At 40.5% G+C, this 20,774-nt stretch overlaps 1 protein-coding gene across 2 annotated transcripts in view; it reads right to left on the minus strand.

Annotated features, from left to right (window-relative positions):
- Positions 1-1,430: 1,430 nt before the first annotated feature.
- Positions 1,431-20,774, minus strand: part of LRP11 (LDL receptor related protein 11) — a 42,370-nt gene continuing 23,026 nt past the window's right edge. Inside the window, exons 4-6 of one of the 2 annotated variants that reach the window (XM_077149229.1) lie at positions 18,401-18,613; positions 9,037-9,132; positions 1,431-2,962 (exon numbers count right to left, since the gene is read on the minus strand). In XM_077149229.1, the coding sequence (XP_077005344.1) occupies positions 2,808-2,962; positions 9,037-9,132; positions 18,401-18,613 (464 nt within the window). In that variant the 3' untranslated portion in view covers positions 1,431-2,807. The remainder of the gene's footprint in view (positions 2,963-9,036; positions 9,133-18,400; positions 18,614-20,774) is intronic. The other variant, XM_077149230.1, reaches the window with a different exon arrangement.

The raw sequence follows: 20,774 nt of genomic DNA on the forward strand, positions 1-20,774 counted from the left end.
ATAATGGAAAGGGGAAGTTCAGAATCATGTATGTCACTGGAAGGAAAGCTAGAGTTAAAACATGGGAATGTAACAGTAAATCTCATGGTGAACAATGACTGATTATACAAATATAAAAAAGTTCTTTCATGAACTAGAACAAATGTACGACACTATTACAAGGAGTTAATGATAGAGTGGTGTATGGGAAAATGCACCTATTGCAAACTATGAACTATGGTTAACAGTAATATCTTAATATTCTTTCATTAACAGTAACAAATATACCACACTAATCCTTGGGGTTAGTTAACGGGGAGGGGGGGAGTTGATAAGGGGTATGGGATAGTTTAGTTTTGTTTTTTTTATTTTTTCCTGGAGTAATAAAAATATTCTAAATTTGATCATGGTGGTGAATGCACAACTATGTGATACTGTGAGCCATTGATTGTACGTTTACCTTTGATGGATTATATGCAATATGAATATATCTTAATAAAATTGTGCTTAAAAATAAAAGAAAAAAGTGGATTTGAAATGTGAACTGTGGACCTACCTCTCCCTTTAAAATTCTTTTTGAATCGTCTTAGCTGCAGAAGCCTTCAATTAGATAATTGTTATTCAATTAGATAATAGGTAAGATGACTTTTCAAAGTTCCATTTTCCCCATATGATGATACATTTTGTAGACCTTGATTCCCCTTTCCTCCAATATGCTTTATATGGAATTTTTGCTAATCCTCAATTTCCCCCTCTGTAAAATAGAGTTGGTACAATTAAATCTTGGTAAAATAGAAATAGCTCAGATGATATTAGCTACTATTAACTATTACAACTAAAGTGTTATATAAAAAGCTTAAGAATAAAATACAATTTATTAAAGGAATTGTTTACCTAGATACTGGACATCTTTTCTCAAATATTTTTTCATGTATAAAATATGTGCTGAAAAATGTGTGCCTCTTCTATAGGTGACAGCCTTCTCTACAAAAACTGTACAGCCTTGGGTATGCATGGGTAGGTCAGTGGTAGAATTCTTGCCTGCCATATGGGAGACCCAGGTTCGATACCCGGCTGAATCACTCCACTCCCCACCCCCACCCCCAAATTCAACAAATGGTGTTGCAATAATGGGGTACACACATGGAGAAATAGTGAAATGTGACCCCTACCAAACAGCAAAAAAAATTTAAAAAAATAAAAAATAAAACTGTACAGCCTGACAGAGAACATGCGTATCTTAAGCTCATTCACATAATTTCTCTGACTGCCCTTGAGAAATTTAGATCTTTGCTCAATTCTAAACATTTTTAACATTAAACATTTATCAAAATGCTTGGGTTTCTCAGGAAATAGCCAGATACTATTACTCTATTGTGATATGTTTTATCTCCACCCAGACTGCTAAAAGGAACACTTTTAATCTGAAAAGAAAAGGTTCTAGACTCTAGTGTTTTTCAAGTGTTTAATAAAATTTGCCACTTACAGTAAAAACAAACAAACAAAACCACAAACCATTATGTAAGTGGGAACATTATGTGAATGTAGGCAAGTACCACACTATACATTCCTCTCAGAAGAATTTCTAGACTGCGTAGAATCGCAGCATTATTGTGATGATGGGAATAATTTGTTGTTAAAATCTTAAAAGATTAAAGGGAAAGATACAACACTAGATACTGGTTCTCTGTAAAGATGAATTGTGCAAAACCACTTTATGCTCCAGAAACATAAGCTTGGCATTAGCTGATTCATTCCACATGATAACATTTTATTTTATAGCATTAAAAAAATAATCGAAAATCCTGGATCCTTCCACTGGACAAGAGAACCTGCTGATACTTAAACATGGTGACATTTTTACAGAAGCTATACCCAGAAATCCACTCAATGTTCTGCTTTTCTTATTTGAATACATTTTTCTCTTCCATCAAACAACGACTGAATTTGGAAAACAGCGGCTACAGATATAAGCTGCCGTGATTTGAACCAGGAAGCAGTTTTGAATAAATTTGAATAAATACACAAAAGTACTAATCGTCTTCCTTGCTCACTACTTCAGGTAATTTTCTGTCAAAACTTTTTAGCCTGCCAGATTCTCTGCTTCCTCCTTCATTCCCTATCTCACTTTATGACTATCTTAGAGCCATTCGGAATCCACAGTTTTGAGTTTCTTCTCCCAAAGGTTAGCCTAACAAAGCACCACCATGGCATGATGCCAGAAGCACTGGGAAGAACCTATGTTTATCTTCCCTGAGGGCTCATCAACCTGCTCCTAAAGTCTGTAATTCATATGTTCCTGTTAACAGGGAACATCTCATTATAGGTGTAAACTCACTTGAGATTCATTCCCAGGAGGTTTTGATAGGGAGAAGGGAGAACATTGGTAGCTTCAGGTGAGAACTAGGAGGGCCAGTGATTGAGGAGAAGGTGAGCAGGAAGAGTTCAGGGATGCCCGAGGCCAGTGGTTGGCTTCTAAAAACAAAGGGTTAACACAGCCATCTTAAGGGCACCTCTTGAGATAGGGAATTTTCAACCAGCTAACTAAAAATTTCTATTTTCAGGACAGCTTATGTAAATCAGAATGAAATCTGTAAATGTCTTTACCCATATGGACTCCTCTAAATTTCAAAATATTTCACATACCCACAAAAAAATCCATCTACAATAAATAATGAAAACAAGGGTTTAAGATTTGCAAAATCTTGATCTTCAGTAGTTTTCCTAGCACAATTAGAAACAAAAGAGGTGGTAAATTTCTACAACCTGATAATATGTATAAAGTATAAGTGAAACTTGTGCTAGCCCCTGGAGCTTGTCCCCATTTATTACAGATACATCCCATTTATGAGGTAGTCCGACTCCTCAGACGTTATGGGACGAGCTTTCTTCAGTTTCTGTTTCACCAGCCGTAGTCTGCAGGCGACCATGAGAAGCAGCAAAGCAGTAATAGCCAAGCCCAGAGCCAGTGGAAGCACTGCACCTGTTACGTCAGAGATGGATGGTAATAACAGTTTCCAGTCACTGTACACTAAGCAGTCCGCATGTATCACTTTCTTTAATCCGAGCAATTCTATTAAGTAGTACTAATATTACCACCATTTTTTCAGATAAACTGAGTCACAGAGGTTAAGGTAATTTGCCTAAGATTACATAGCTTCTAAGTTGCAGGGCTAGGTCTCAAACCCAGATCACTTTCTTACAAACGTGTATGCCATCAGTGGGTACAAACACTGCAGTCAGAACACCCTTATGCCCAACTGTAATAGGTAAGGAAAAAAGCCATTCTGTGCAATTTTTTCATTGTAGTCATAGATTACATTTATGAATTCATACACAGTCATTCTCTCTTTACAATAAATATGGACCATGTCCTGATTTCTTGTTCTGGTGAGGGTTTACAGTTATTTCATTTTCTAAATCCAGGAAATGGCCCTGCTCTCAGCCGACAGGATTGTTGTTGAAAACTAACTCCAAAAAATGCTGAGAGAATTTTGGCCAAGGGCAGTTAAGGAAAGTGCCTCTTTAGTTCTTCCTAGGGTTTTTCCTGAGGGGCTGTCCTTGACACCCAGACTAGAGCAGACTTTAGAAGCTTGCAAGGGGCAGGAAGGAACAGGCTGTGCCCAGATCAGCCAGTATAACCAGGCTCAGAAGGCGCTATTCTTAGATCTATTCTGTAGTCATGCCAGGTTTGGAGATAATACGGTAGACTATTTTTAGCTGCAGGAGTTTTGCCAATTGGTGGAAGTAGAAAAGTGACAATCTCCATTGGGTAACCTGATTTCATAGCAATATTTCCTTCCTCCCTCTTCTCTTAGAGCCTTCCATGGGCCACGGACGGAGTCGTGCTGGAAATAAAAGATAAAAAGCTAATGCTAACAAGCACCAGCACTGCTCTAAGTGTTTTAAGGATTAGTTCACTTAACTCTCACCAAAGAAAGTTGGTTCTATTATCCCCATTTACAAATGAGTGAGCTGAGGCATTAAGAATTAAGTGACTTGACTAGGATTACCCAGTATACAGTAGAGCTTGGACTGGAACTCAGTATCGTTCCAGAGCCCATGGTCCTAAACCACCGTGGCTTACTGCTTCTCAGAATGTGAGGCAGCTTTTGAGGTATCTGAAAATCTGGTCAGACAGAAACTTAGATGAAAACGTACCATAAAACATTACAGTTACCATGATAGAATTTTATGTGAAGTACAAATGTAAAAAGGAGTGGCCCGTCTTTTTGGTCCATAGGATTTTTGTTTGAGAGATTTAGATGTCATGGGATGGAATTTGTTTGGGGTGGGTAGGAGAGATGCGTTTATTTTTGGTCATTTTCAGGCAGCAGTGCCTATGGTGACTGTGGTGGAATTTTCCATTAGGCTCTGGGATTGGCTGGGTCTGAATCTGTGGGAGCCTTGTGCATCAAGATGCTGCCTTAAATGTGGCTGCAACTGCCAGAGAGAAAGGGAGAAGAGAAGATGGCTGGGAACAAAGCCCCAGGAAACACCAAACTTTAGCAGGCAGACAAACGAAGAGAATCCAAAAGAACACAAAATGACAGGTCAGAGAAAGAGCAGGACGAAGAGGGAATGGATTCTTGGAAGCCAAGAGAAGAGATGATTTCAAGTGATCAGTGTATCAGATGCCAAGGAGAAGCCAAGTGAGATGAAGCATAGGGAGGCCCTCGACTTTTTTTTTTTAATTTTTTTATTGGTTCAGATCTACATATTCCTTTTCCCTCTTTCTCTTTGTATTCTTTAAATTATCTTTAGTGGTACTCTTCAATTCTGTGCTCTCCTCCAGACCTCCCTCTCCTGTCTTTTTTTCAGCTGGTACAACTCCTTTTAGTATTTCTTGTAGGGCTGGTCTCTTGTTGACAAGTTCTTTCAGGACTTCTCTGTCTGTGAAAACTTTAATCTCTCCCTCAATTTTGAAGGACAATTTGGCTGGGTACAGAATTCTTGGCTGGAAGTCTTTCTTTTTCAGGATCTTGAATGTATCATACCACTGCCTTCTTGCCTCTGGGTGCTAGTTGAGTAGTCTGAATTCAGTCTTATTTGATTTCCCTTGTATATCATAGATTGTTTTTCCCTTGCCACTTTTAGGATTTTCTGCTTCTCTTCAATATTTGACAGACTGATTAATATGTGCCTTGGGGAAGGTCTATTTCGATTTATTCTGTTTGGAGTTCTTTGGGCTTCTTTGATTTGCATATTTATGTCCTTTATGAGGGTTGGGAAGTTTTCCCCCATTATATCCTCAACTACTCTTCCTAGCCCCTCTACTCCTCTCTTCTCCTTCCAGGACACCAGTGATTTCTATATTTGTGTGCTTTGTTTTGTCTATCATTTCCCTGAGTTCCCATTCAATTTTTTCCATCTTTTTTGCTATTTGCTGTTTTGAGTCTTCGAAGTCAATTATCCTGTCCTTTATATCACTTATTCTTTCTTCTATCTCTTCAAATCTGGTGTTGTGTGCCTCTAGTATGTTTTTCATTTGGTTAAAGACTCTTTAATCTCTGTGATAGCCACTATTTTTCTATTTATTCTTTCAAATTCCTCTTTGTGCTCTTCTACTGTCTTCTTGATCTCCTTGTGTCATTTGCTATCCATTTATTTTATTAAGCAGAGTTGTATGAACATCTTTTTGTTTTTTGTTTTTTTTTTACATGGGCAGGCACCGGGAATTGAACCCGGGTCCTCAGGCATGGCAGGCAAGCATTCTTACCTGCTGAGCCACCGTGGCCCGCCCCGTATGAACATCTTTGATTAGTTGTTCCAGCACGGGGCTGTGCTGGTGAAGGTAGTGCACCCAAGGGATGCGACCTGGCTTACTTCCTAGTCCTAGGCTCCCGTCCATTCACTCCTGTGGGCTCTGTGGCTCCAGCTCTCTACCTCTCAGTTCCTCGGCCTCTGCAACCAGGGCTCCCACACATGGTGCAGAAGGTCTCCCAGGTCAGCTGCGTGACCGAATCACCACCTCGTTCTCCTGTCCCTTCTCTAACTTTCCCACAGAGCAGGGCTAAGCTTGAGCTAGTGTATTCGGCCACCCCCCAACTTTTTTTTTTAATGTACTAATAGAGATATGAATGCCTTGGCAGCTTTTGGGGGGGTGAACCAATAGAGAAACAGATTTAAATCACTGGAGAAGAATGATGTGTACAGTGAATAAAGAAGTATTTGCAAAGTCCCCTTGGGGGAATGGTGAAAAAGGGGGAAAATTCAACTTCCCCATTTGGATAGTTCCTGATAGTCTCACAAGCACTGGGGACAACCAAATCAATAGGCCAAGCCCTCAATCTTGGGGTTTCTTCATATTAAACTTAATCCTTGTTCTAGTTTGCTAGCTGCCAGAATGCAATATACCAGAAACAGAATGACTTTTTAAAAGGGGAATTCAATAAGTTGTGAGTTTATGGTTCCAAGGCCAAGAAAATGTCCCAATTAAAACAAGTCTATAGAAATGTCTAATCTAAGGCATCCAGGAAAAGATACCTTGGTTCAAGAAGGCCAAGGAAGCTCAGGTTTCTCTCTCAAGTGAGAAGGCACATGGCGAAGACAGAGTTTCTCTCTCATCTGGAAAGGCACATGGTGAACACAGTCAGGGTTCTTCTCTCATCTGGAAGGGCACATGGTGAGCACAGCGTCATCTGCTAGCTTCTTCTCCTAATTTCCTGTTTCATGAAGCTCCCCAGGAGGCATTTTCCCTCTTCATCTCCAAGGGTTGCTGGCTGGTAGATTTTGCTTCTCGTGGCTATGTTGTTCTGCTCTGCTCTCTCTGAATCTCTCATTCTCCAAAATGTTTCCTCTTTTATAGGACTTCAGAAACTAATCAAGACCCACCCAAATGGGTAGAGACATGTCGTCACCTAATCCAGCTTAACAACCACTCTTGATTAAATCACATTTTCATGGAGATGATCTAATTACAGTTTCAAACATACAGTACTGAATAGGGATTAGAAGAAATGGCTGCCTTTACAAAATGGGATTAAGATTAAAACATGGCTTTTCTAGGGTACATACATCATTTCAAACCAGCACAATCCTACAAAGGATAGGTTGTCTTCTTAAAATTAGGTCTAACAGTCACTCCAGCGAACTTCTTTTGTGGCTCAGATGTGGCCTCTCTCTCTTTCTCTAGGCCAACATGGCAAATGAACTCACTGCTCTTCCCCTCTATGTGGGACATGACTCCCAGAGGTGTAAACCTCCCTGACAACATGGGACAGAAATCCATAGTGAGCTGGGACTCAGCATCAAGGGATTGAGAAAACCTTCTAGACTGAAAAGGGGAAGAAAGAAATGAGACAAAATAAAATGTCAGTGGCTGAGAGATTTCAAACAGAGTCAAGAGGTTATCCTGGAGGTTATTCTTACACATTATATAGATACCCTCTTTTTAGTTTAAGGTGTATTATAGTGGCTAGAGGGAAGTGCCTGAAACTGTAGAGCTGTGTTCTAGTAGCCACATTTCTTGAAGATGATTGTATAATGATATAGCTTTCACATTGTGACTGTTTGATTGTGAAGAAAACCTTGTATCTGATGCTCCCTTTATCTACAGTATGGACAGATGAGTAAAAGATATGGATAACAAATAATAGGGGGAACCAATGTTAAAATAAATTGAGTAAACTGAAATACTAGTGATCAATGAAAGGGAGTGATAAGGGGTTTATGAAAAACAATAGGGTGAGCAAAGGTTAGAATATATTGGAAAATACTTGTGGTCAATGAGAGGGCAGGGTAAGGGGTATGGTATGTATGAGCTTTTTCTTTTTATTTTATTGAAGTGATGCAAATGTTCTAAGAAATAATCATGGTGATGAATATACAACTATGTGATCATATTGTGAGCCACTGATTATACACCAACTGTGGAACGTTCATATGTTAAGAAACTGTTCGTGTTTGTATGTTGTTTGTTTTGTCAATAAAAATATTTTTTTTAAAAATCACTAGAGAGTCAATAAATGATGGAGAAACATACCTCAGGAGATAAAAGGCTAGATCAAGGGCAGGTCAGGTGGAGAGAATGAACTTAGAAAGAAGGGTACTTCTTCCTTCAGGGTGGGGGAGAGGAAGAAAGGGAGAGTGCAAACAGACAAGGCTTTACATTTTGGGGTATGAAGCCGAGCAAGTCCACTCCTGATAGTTTTGGATTTCCTCTCCATGTCTATGAGGGAACAGAACTACTTTTATTCATATATTTGGAGGTATGCTAGTCAAAGTAAGCCAGAGGACTGTGAGGCACCCAGGTACTTGATACTTGGATAGTTTTTAGAAAACATACGGTCATTTATGTTTTAAAATTATATTTTAATACTGTCTAGATATTACAAAAGAATACTGTAGAATAAAAAGAATGTTTTCTTGATGGTTAGACCTTTACCTTAAGAGTCGTGTATTCTCCTGAATTTTCTCCTACTAATCAGATAGTGGAATTCAAGATTAAAAGCTACCTTTCTATAGGATAAAACCTTTACAGTGTTTTCTCTCTAGCTAAAAGCAAAATAAATTATGGCATTATGGCACTCTTCTTCCATTTATTAAATATTCCCTGTACTTTCACACCCTCTCCCCATTCCTATCATCTTCTGTTTTTGCCAGGAGAGTACTGGGAGAACAAGGTACTAATAATTCTGTAATAACAGCCATTTATTTACTGAACTCCTACAATGAGCCAAGCAATGTACTAAATGCTTTATATCAATTGTCCTATTTATTCTCCCAAACAACTCTAAGAGACAAGCACATTTACCACTGGGCCCACATCAGCTGATCTTATCACACATGTTCTTAACCATTATACTGTTGAGTACTGATTGATCTTTCCAAAGAAATTACCACTGAAAGGGGCTAGAATGATTAGCCTAACCAACATATAAAAGAGGAAACTGAGGTGCAAAGTGAAGAGCAACACTGGAGACGAGCATACAATTCTTCTGATCCACAGATCACCACTCGCCATGAACTCCTGTGGCTTCCAATAGCCTCAACCAGAGGACAAGCAGTTCTGCAGAGTTCTATATTCAGTGATGCACATCCAAGGTTTACCTTTACCTGTTTCGGGGGCTGGGTGCTCCACTCCTCCTCGGTCACTCATTGACTTAAAAATGTAATTTTCCCCTTTTCTGTTCTTCCCTGAGGAATGACTATCTGCAAAAATAAATAAAATACATCTCAAAGATACATCAGAAACTTCAGGAAACAGACATGAAAATACAACCTTATTTAGTTTTTTAAGTCGGACTCAGAGTCTGAGTTTCCCTAGGAAACACAGGTCTTCTGTTTGATACTAAACACTAGATAACTAGTGTGACCAATTTAATCAAGCAGATTATACAGCTAGTACAAAACCACTGGATAGAGCAGAGAGCAAGCAAGCACACTGTACCAGGACGGCCACCCTCATCCCTGGAGAAGGTTGGCAAAACTCAGTCAAGGTCAGTCTCTGGATCTCATGCCGTGGGAAGCACAAATGGTCAAGTAAGGTGTGGGTGATTAGAGCTATATGTACCCCAGAAAAACATGTTCTTAAATTTAATACATTCCTGTGGATGTGGACCCGTTGTAAGTAGGACATTTTTCATGAGGCTCCTTCAGTTAAGGTGGGTCTTAATCCTCCTACTGGAGTCGTTTATGAACAGGATGAACTCAGACATGAGATCGAGAAAGCCACAAATGGAGCAGCCAGAAGCCATACTTCAATGGAACCCAGGAGAGGAGGAGGATGGCCGGCAGCCTGTCCCAGAATGCAAGCCTTCAAGGAGAAAGCATCGCCTTGATGATGCCTTGCTTTGGACATTTATCCCAGCCTCAAAACCAAGACTGAACAAATCCCAGACCCATTTTATGCTACTTATTTCAGCATTCCAGGAAACTAAAACAAAAGGCTTTCCTTTAAAATATTAAAACTGAGAACACATGTCTGATGCACTGAGGCATGCTTGTGTCTTCACTTTCCCTCCAGGGCCTTCATGACCAGCACCCTTAGCTCCATTGTCCTAGATTAGGCTCAGAGAAGTTTAGCACCTGCCGAGGTTCACGCCAGAGGTGATTTATAAGTGGGCAGGTCTGGCTGCTTGTTGGTGGAATTCAGTGCTTCTGACTTAAATTATGATATGCTGCTCATTGTTGAACCAGTGTGTTTGGTTAGTAACATGTAGAACATCAAATCTTTGTATCCTTAGGTTCTGATGAGCCACGATGGTGCCATTCAGTTGGTTCCCAGCAAGCAACTGATAGCACTGCATTTATTACATTCACAGTATAATTATTAATGAGTCAGTGGAGTTAGTCTTATGCTGTGGGATGGTTTAAAATGGGAGTTTTGGATAATCTAATGCTTAATAGTAATAAATTAAAAATATTTTCAAGCTTCTTTACTCATATAGCATCAACAGAAGTGTCCTAACACTTGCAACTGAAATGAGACTCTTTAAAGGTAGTTTATAAATTTTTTGTAATTTTCACTGAGTAATATATGCGGATTTACTAGGGATCATAAAGTCAACTGGATAATGGAAAAGTACTAAGGTATTACATGCTGGTAGAGCCAGACAGCAGTTAGGTAACCATCCATTGTAGTCATGTGCTGATGCCATTCAACCGAGGGACAACAAATACTTGTATCTCACTAAGGCAATTTTCACTCACCCCTGCACCAGCCAGTCCCATAGCATGCAAATTCCTTCCATATCCTCAGAAATAGCTCCTAGCGGCAGCCCCTCTTCTCCATCCTCCCCACCTCCTCCATGCTTTCCAGCCCTCAGATAGTCCTGGTGCAAGGCTTCTGCCCACACTCATCCAGTGGTTTGATCCAACGAAGCCCACAGTTGCTTTTCATGGCCAAGGCCCCACCAGGCTCACTGTTCTGTGCCCCATCAAGTTACTCTAAAGGACCCATGCATACTCACTGAGGTATAGCCAATAGCTTAGGGTTTCCTTCATAAGCACCAGGCTCAAGCAGAATGAGAGATAAGGAAGGCATAGACAATCTCTTGTAGGCTAGAGAATCATTTTTACCTTTCAAACTGATTGCTATCACTGTTGGTCACCTCACTGTAGGGGTGGAAGCTCTACTTCCATCCATGACAATGAAGGGAGGGAAAGGAAGAGCAACCAGCAGGACATTGTACAAGAAGAGAGCAACCACAGTGGAGCCAAAGTAGAGAGAGACACTGGAAAAGCTCCTGCTGTGGCTAGGTGGGGCGGCATAGGGGCTACTCAGCCAGGGAGGACAATGATAGTCAGCTGGAGCTGGCAGACTTAGGTCCCAGAGGAAACATGGAAACAGGGAAAACTTAGCAAAATGAGGAGCTCGCGTACACTGGGCCATTGAGACATGGGTTCTTGTCCACATAGCAAGAGATTTTCTAGAATTGTGATCCCAACACCTTTGGATTTTGCAGAATAAAAAAAAAAAAAGTGAACTAACTTTGGGGGCCAATGTAGGGTTGTTGATTTTATATGTTGTCAAGTAAAGGCATTAAGGGAAAGGATCATCTTCTAAGACCATCACTTGCCCTTCATTATAAAGGGCGGACATTTTAAATTCCCAAATTAGGAAGGAACTAGTTACATAAAATAGGACAGGTCATTAATTTGCATTAATTTAGCTTAATAAGAAACTCACTGCTGGGTCCTTATTTTTCTCATTTTACTATGAGTGGATGAAAGCTGTACAATGCGTGGGTAGTGATCCTTCACCTGGCTTTGGGTGGTGACGTCTCTAACTCCTGGTGTTCTCCTTCTGACTCAGTCAAGATTTCAAGGCTCTCCATATGCCCTCCAATCCAACAAGCACTATTTGCTTCGGGCAGTTGGAGGGCCCTGCTCAAGTCACGTCCATCCAAAACTCCCTATCTCTGCTCATACAGTTCACCAAAATCCTTCTTGAACAATTATTCGAACTCATACTATTCATTCTTCAGAGCACAGCTGCATTTCCACCTTGCCAGGGCCGACCCAGACCTGTGGCACAGTGGACCTAGAGCCCAGGGGTCATGACACTTTTAGGGGCCTACAAAGAGATTTTCATTTAACTTCTTATGAAAACAATGAAAAGAATAATGAATCCATAATACTGAACCCAGCCTGGTTAATATCTATCTTTATACCAACATAGCCAGATCCCCCCTATTTTTTTTATGGAGTTGGGGGCCCATGAAGGCAAAGTGACAGGGCCCAGAAAACCACAAGTGACCCCACACAGCCAAGCTCAGTATCCCAGTGTTTGTACAGCACTTCCTCCTACAAAAAGGCCCAAAGAGCTTTGGCTTCTTCCTTCTCCGTGGCCTCTCTATCTACGCTGTAGTCTCCTCATCCATAGAAGTGATTGTCCCTGCATGGCACAAGGCTGCTGGGACCAACAAAGGAGGCTTGGTGACTGTACCCAGGGAATGTTCCATGTGCTCCTACCAGATGTTTATGTCTGCAGAGCTCGGCCAGCACCCCAGACACAAAGCGTTTCTTCAGACATCTCAATTTTTTCCTTTCATGCCTGATCCCAGCAAGGCAGATCTGTGAGATTCTATCATGCATGTTTCTAATCCAGGCAGTTATTTTATAAGGACTGTGAACACCCATTCACAGAGAAAAGCACTTTTTAATACAGAGAAATAAGGAGGAGCACACATCTTTTTTATTACTCTTTTACTGCTTTAGAAAGACCAGAGTGCAATTTGGGGACCAGAAAGTATTTTAAACCTATTTCCAGGGATTCAGTCCTGAATATATATTTAAACAGTGCTTTCAACATACAAATTTCATGGTGTCATTATCCACTCTGAAAGTCTAAGACTCCTCAACAACATTTTGGAGATTCCCTGTGAGCCTTGTTCAGATTATTTTTCACATACTCTCAGCTTCTGTGAGTGTTCTGGAGCTCTCACTTAGTAAAGATGTGGAAAATATTACAGTTTTAGAGTTAATAAAGCTGATTTTTCTAAGTGCCATCAATAGCCCAAACAAACATAGGGTTTGAGTTTTAGAGAAAGAAATCACTTGTGTGAAAAACACTCTGTTCACCAGCAGCTGCACACACAAAGCTAGTGGCCCCCTCAACGAGAAGGAAATCAACAACTAAATTACCAGAAACCACTGTTCTACAACATCCCCCTCTCACATCTGACTGCCAGCTCAGCTTGCAAAGGAACCTCTGTGCAGTCTCTTCATACTTTTCTCTCTGATAATAAATTTGGAAGTGGGAAGGTCGCATGCCTCATCTTAATTCTGAAGAGGAAATCATCACTGGGACCACTGTACTGTTTCTACTTTTTATTTAAATGACACATGGCTCTCTTATCCTAATTTCCTAGTGAATAACGTGAGATTTGAATAGTCTAGCAAAATCATATAGTGCTAGTGCTTCCTGAGAGGCACTTTAAATATAATAACTCATGCAATTCTTTTCAGCAGCACTATAAGGAGATATTATTATCCTCAGAGAATTCAGCGAAGTTAATGTGTTGTCAGTAATGGGTGATGCTAAACCCGGAAGATGGGATGGATCTGAGGCAAGAGCTTCCCCACTGAACCATCCTATTCTCAGTTACCGCTGGCCAACCACAAGCTGTTCAAAAACAAATGACTCCTTGGGACTCACTGACACGTGGATCAGGGGTTACAAAATCAAATTTACTGTACAAGTCATCTACAGAGCTGATTGTAAACCCTTTCAGATTGAACCCTTGTAGAGTGTAGGAGGTGCCTTTTCCAAGATCATTTTTTTACACGCTCCAGAATAATGGGGTATTAAAGGAATCTGCTGATAACTGGTTAAATGACATTTCCCAAAGTTAGGTCAGTGAAAGAGGATCTACTCCTCTCAAAATAATATCATGGAAATGCCTTTTTTTTTCCTCCTGGAGGGTGGGATATTTGACTATCCTCATTGTGAGAAACGAACTTCTGTAACTGGATCTTGCATTCAAGATTTCGGTTGACTCTTGACAACATGTTGGAGCACAACCAGCAATATACTGTGGTACTTAGCAGGCTTCAACACTTTCAACCTGCCTTCCCAGAAATGTTCTGTAGTTTCCAAAACTGTTTCCTGATAAAACAGAAAGTCCAACATAATGAAAAGATTAGATACTCATAAAAAACATGAAGCACATGGGGTAAAAAAAAAAAAAAAAAGCCATTAGAAAAAAAAATCCTTGTAAGAACAGTCTCTCTGAATGAAATTCCCCTCATTGTACCACAGAGGTCTCAAGTGCTCACTCTAGTTACCTCCAGAGAACCACTCAATAACGAGGCTTTGGTACATTTAGCAGGGAGATCCATGGAAATGCAAGCCATCCAAAGCCATGCTTGCTTCTTAATCCATGCTACAACGCAGTTCCTTAGAGGCAGACCTGCTGGACTGGACACAAATCTCTGAGTTTCAAAAAAAAGGATTCAATATCAGTGTAGCTATTACACTACTTTCTAGCATCATGCAGGGCTGGAAACCAGATTTTTTTCCTCCGTGAGGTCAGATACAAGCAGACAGCCTGTTAATGAAGGACTCGGACCCCAGGGTGCAGGCTCTGTGGCTACAGCCACCTTCAACAGTGATTCTGCTCCCCTTTGCTGGGGTGCCCTGAGTGGACAGTGAGTCATGTAGCCAAACATTTGCGCACATCCTTAACGAGATCCTCAGCAGCACACTTAGACTAGATTCCCAGCAGGGGAACAATGGGTTCAGGAACATACACGAGGACTGCCCACCAGAAGTGAGACATGTGTCTCTGTACTCGAATAAATACTAATTATAATTTTTCATCGTTGCCAGTATGATAGACGAAGAATTGCATCTCCTTACTTTCTGTGCCACATCATCAGAATTAACCTTGATCTTAGTCTCACGCATGTCTGCAGGAAGGAGGAAGCAGAAAATTTCACGTGTCCTTATTTATCGTATTAATTGTGACTCCTGGTAAAATTCAGAACGTATGGCACAGACAGCGATGCATTTTAAAAATCCATATATGTAATGCTGGATCTTTAACACACATGGAATTGGAGAGAAGGGATTCTGGGCTGGTGGTTTTAGAGACTAACAGAGGGGGAAAAGACAGGGGATGGTTAAACAGAAACTGCCACACCACCAGACCCTGGTCTAGTTTTTGAACAGTTGTTTTTCTCCTTCCAACTTTCTTCACCCCTGGACTTTTAAAAATTCTATTTGTGATGAATACGTAACATCACATGAAAATGCTCCCAGGTAAGAAAAAGAAAAGTTTTGTAAAAAAAAAAAAATCCTGGTTTTGTTAAAAATGAATATATGCAGGTATATGCATAAATAAAAATAACCAGAGAAAAGAGAATAAAATGTCAAGCGTGAGTTTTTTTAGATGATCTTAATTTTTTTTTCATATATTTTTTCTGTATTTCCTAAATTTTCTGCAGTAAGTATGTATTATTTCAATAATTAGGGAAAAACACTATAAATTATAAATACTAACTGAACCTCTAATCTCTCTTTTTCCATGAAACTCCATTCTCTCCATCTTCATAGCCAAAGTCTTATTATCTAAAGGACAGTAAGAGTGACTGTAATTATGTTTCAAATTAAGTGCCAACTCCAGGCAGCTGCATTTCGTGCCAGCAAAAGGCATCTGAAACTGCGTCCACCCTGGCCAGGGGACAACCAGCAATTCCTGTCAGGTGTCGAATAGCTGGACGAGCACAGGTTATTTAGGATTCCCAAAACTTCAGGACTGCCAGGGCTGAATGGAACCTAGAGGCCACGAGTCAGGTTGGAATCCAGATGAGGAAGTTGTGATCCAAAGAAGTGAGTCACTTACTCAAGTTCTAAAGGCAGAGCCAGGACCAACCTAATCAAGGCTGGGTGGGAGGAGACCTGGGCTCTGGTGCCCATTCGCCCCACAGCTAATTCCTTTGTGCTCATGTTGGCCTCTCTACGACAGAGGTACAGTGGGCACTTTTGTCCCCCTTGGCCTCTCTCAGCAGCACTGCACTCCTTCAGCAGTTCTGCCTAGGACACTCGGTCCCCATGACTGTTTCTTAGGGGGGGCACTGTCTTCTCCATACACATCTTCTACATGGAAAAAATGGACTCCAGTAAATCCCCAGGTTCAGGTGTAGTGGCTAATTTTCCCAGTACCAACATGGAATGGCTCCAAAGCAGGCGTATAAAGAATACTTAAGCAGTACTGAAGAAAGAAAAGCCCTTCATAGAATTCACACACTCTGCAGACACATCTGTATAGAGGGACTTAAAATCCACAAAATAAAAATACATGTCTAGAAGGATAAAGAAAATACTGCAAGGAAATATCAAATATAATATAAATAAAATAGTAAAAACAAAACACTAAAAGTAGTTTTCAACAGAAGGTATCTTCATTTACCTTTTTATTATTTTGAGTCTTCCCTATCTTCTATTTTCATAATGAAAGGTATTAAAATAATAAACTTGTAGTACTTGTGGCTCTGGGTCCAAGTGATACATTTACCTTTAACTCTAAGTAATTGTAGATATTTTAGAGGCGGGGTCAACTACATAGCAGATGCTTAATATGTTGAATGGATAAATATTTTGAAGTCTTAAATAATCAAGAAAGTATTAAAATAGCATCAGATTATTTCAATAAAGTGTATGCAGTTCACCGAGAAGACATTCGCAAAAGCATATAGATTTCATCAACCGATGAGTGGATAAACAAAAGGTGGTCTATACATAACATGGATTATTATTCAGCTGTTAAAAAGAATGAAGTCTGATACATGCAACAACATGGATGAACAAGGAAGACATCATTTTGAGTGAAATAAGCCAGACACAAAAGGAAAAACATTGCATGAACTCACTGATATGAAATAATTAGAATAAGCAAACTCATAGAGTTAGAATCTAGACCACAGGTTATCAGGAGATGGGGTGGGGATAGGGAATAGGGAGTTGAGGTGTAAAATGTACAGAGCTCCTATTTGGAATGATGGAAATGTTTTGGTAAATGTTCTGGTTTGCTAGCTGCCGGAATGCCACACACCAGAGACGGATTGGCTTTTAATAAAAGGGGATTTATTTCATTAGTTCTTCAGAGGAAAGGCAGCTAACTTTCCACTGAGGTTCTTAAGAAAGAACGTGGAAGGCACAGGATGGTCTCTGTTGGCCTTCTCTCCAGGCCCCTGGGTTCCAACAACTTTCCCCAGGGTGATTCCTTTCTGCATCTCCAAAGGACTGGGTTGAGCTGCGAGTGCTGAGATAAGGAATGCCGAGCTGCTTAGGCTGTGCTACGTTGTGCTCTCTCATTTAAGCACCAGCCAATTAAGTTATATGTCATTCATTGCAGCAGCATGCCTCCTAGCCGACTGCAGATGTAATCAGCAACAGATGAGGTTCATGTACCACTGGCTCAAGTCCTACAGCCACAGAACTAGGTGCCTTCACCTGGCCAAGTTGACAACTGAATCTAACTACCACAGTAAAGGATGGTGGTGATGGTAGCACAACATTGTGAACACAATTAACAGCACAGAATATATATATATATATATATGGTCCAAAGAGGAAATGTTAGGTTGGATATATGGTAAAAGCATGACATTTTTTTTTAATCCATGAAACTGCACTATATGAACAGTGAAATCTAAGTTAAACCATGGACTATAGTTATTAATCCAATTATAAAAAATGTGCTTTCATCAATTGTAACATATATACCATACCAATGCAAGGTGTTAATAATAGGTTATTACATAGGAATCCTGTATTTTATGCATGACTTTTTTTCTGTATAAAACCATTACTTCTCCAATAAAAAAAGCATACAGAAATGTAATAATCTATACTTCCACTAACGTGTCATAAAGTCATGCAAATATAAATGTGTAAAACAGAAATTTAAAAGGATGGAATCCTGTAATCCTTGAGCACTGTGAATGTATTTTAAAACAAAAATACAGATTAAAGATTAAGTTAAATTGGAAGCATAACAGTAAATTACTAACGTAATCATTTGATGATTACACAATATTTTCTTGACAATGACTTGCTTACAAGATGGACAAGGTAAAAAGGATTTATATAAGATGTAGGAGTTATGCTGCTTCATCTCAAAATAACCTAAAATTTAGCACTTAGGTCATTAGTTTCCTTAAGCTAGGTGCTAAACCTTTCTACCTCTAATTTATTTACAAATAACAGTAATGGTTTTCCTAGAGTATGTATATAATGGCACACGCATGAATGTGTTCAGCAGGCATTCCTTGCTTTAAGTTAATCAGGGAAAATGTCACATCCCCCACCCCACCCCACCTCACAAATTCATTTTAACAGTCTTCATTCTCTTAAGATATTTCCTTAATACTTTTCAAATATAACCTTGATTTGAGCCAAGTTTAAATACTTTTTTTGGCATAGGCAGGCAAGCCAAGTTTAAGTACAGAAAGTGAGGCTCTCGCCTTGTACCTGGCATCACTGGACCGATTTGGCCCTCTGGTCCCCGAGACGTGGAGTGACTCCTCTTCCCTGGCGCTGGCAGTGATGATGGCTGATTTGTGGCTGGGACTTCCTGGGCTTTTTCCAAGAAGGAATCCTGCGCTGTCTCTCCACTCTGGCTTCCACCCTCTGGCTGGGTGGAACCAGCGGGTACGTAAGTCTCCATCTTGCGGCCCCAGCCCACTGAGGAGTGGATGAGTTATTGTTAGTTGTTGGATTTCTTCTCTGAACTTGAAATGAAAATCATTAAATCTGCAGTTGCTTTAAAATCAAGGATATTTGGGAATGATAGAGCCCCCAAAAGAAATATTCTCTCTAGCTATCACAAGGATAATCTGCCCTGTCTTCTACTAATTAACTTTCCAAATGGTACAAGTAAAGGAATTGACAAAGATGACATGTAAACCTAAGGTTTTGAGGTTTTGCTTTTTTGGGGAGGTCCTTCTTCAAACCAGTACTTCATTAAACTTTTTGTGACCCTTCTTTTTTCTCACAAACTTTTATGTATATGGCATTATAGGACTGATTTAGATCTTACTTAGCCACATATACATTTTTTTTTACAGTTGGTTCAGATGTTATTGAGCTAAAACGTGCAAAAAAAATCTGCTAATATTTAAGCTTACTAAATTCACTATGCTGATGTTATCCCATACTATGTCATTCATTCTCGAAAAAATTACCCAAACAAAGTGTTAATTCACTTCAATTAAAGTAAAAACTCCTATGCAATTTGGCATCTTTAGGACATGGGAGAGTCTTTCGGAAGACCGGACAAAACAAAACACAAGCCACAACCAAAAGCTGACATTTGTGATTTGATCTAGAGACTCACAGAGAATTCTCTTTTTTAGGTACAGCTCTTCCACATAAATTTATACCTAAAACCAAGCCAAAGTAGAGAAAATATCGAGTTCCTGTCTCATCGTAAGAACACAGATATCCTCCTATATCCTGGCTCCTCTCCCTTGCCTGAAAACACGGCGCTGCTCACTCATGATTCTGACAGATCCGCTAGGACACTACTCAACACATCGCACGCCGGCACGACGTCAGTCCAGCAGCGCCCTCACAGAGGAGGTGGCAGTGCCGGCAGACCTTCCAGCACCCTGTTTATAAACAAGCCTTGAATCCCAGGGTGCAGGCAAATCAAGACTCATGCTGTTTCAAAAGGAACAGAGACCACACGTACACTAGCAGAAGAGTGCGAGGTCCGAGGTCTTTCCTTGGCCCTCATGCTTTAGTTTCCAGGAATCACAACTCCGCCTTATGGTGGTCCTCCAAGCCTCCACCACCAGAGAGCTGGGCCCCCAGAAGCAATAGCTGTAACGTCCCCCCCCCATCCAGGCCCTGAGTTCCTCCCTCTGCCCTCTTCACTGGCCCCCTCACTGGGGTCCTCGTTCTCTGGCCCTCACTGCTCCTCAGTAGCCACCCAGGCCGGTCCTGCATCCTGGAGGGCGCGTCGCTGAGTGTGCTTTAATAAAGACACCGTTTTAGATATGCTCCGTCTTGCATTCTTGTTTCCTAATTAATCATTTTTACTGAGATTCACTTTCTATTAAGGATTGAATCACATTCCCACAGAGACATGCTCGGCTTCCAGCCCCCGGTCCTGTGGGTGTGAACCCAATTGTAAAAAGGACCTTTTGAGTTCAGATTTGGACTAATTTGGGAATAGGATCTTTAAGGATGAGGCCAAGCTGGATGAGGGTGGGCCTTAATCCAGTATGACTGGTGACCTCCCTATACAGAGGAAATTCAGGTACAGAGGAGGAAGCAGATGGTGACAGAGGCAGAGATTGAGATATGGCTGCAGAGAAACCGGGATTCTGCTAACAATCAGATTTTGGACTTCTAGTCTTCAAAAAAGTGAGACAATAAATTCCTGTTGTTGATGCCAACCAGTCAGTGCTGTCATAGCAGCCCTGGCAAACTACGACACTCTTCCCGAATGAATCCTGTGTGATGAATGCTATACTACCCTGGGTGCTGAAAAGCAAAAACAATCTTTAGCTACTGGCTGGTATTAACTTGTCTTATGCAATTTTCCCCTTTCAGAGCCTGTATGGAGTTTTTAATCTGCAGTGCAATTCACAGGAGCTACAAGAATTTTTCTGAATGGCATTTCTCTCCTCCCAGATTAGACCACTTTTATTAAACTGAGCTACAGAAGTATTTGGAAAACATACCATGCACCTACAAATATCAGGCTAGAATTAGGTTGTAAGGAGTCCTGCAATTTTCCAGGGACAGAATGGACTTCTCTCAGAAGCACAGTAGAGTGGCAAATGATAGGATATCCCACAGAGAATGAAATGTCCGGACACATTCTAATGCAAAGTAG

The sequence above is a fragment of the Tamandua tetradactyla genome, chromosome 2 (assembly GCF_023851605.1).
Source record: "Tamandua tetradactyla isolate mTamTet1 chromosome 2, mTamTet1.pri, whole genome shotgun sequence".
Lineage (NCBI taxonomy): Eukaryota > Metazoa > Chordata > Mammalia > Pilosa > Myrmecophagidae > Tamandua > Tamandua tetradactyla.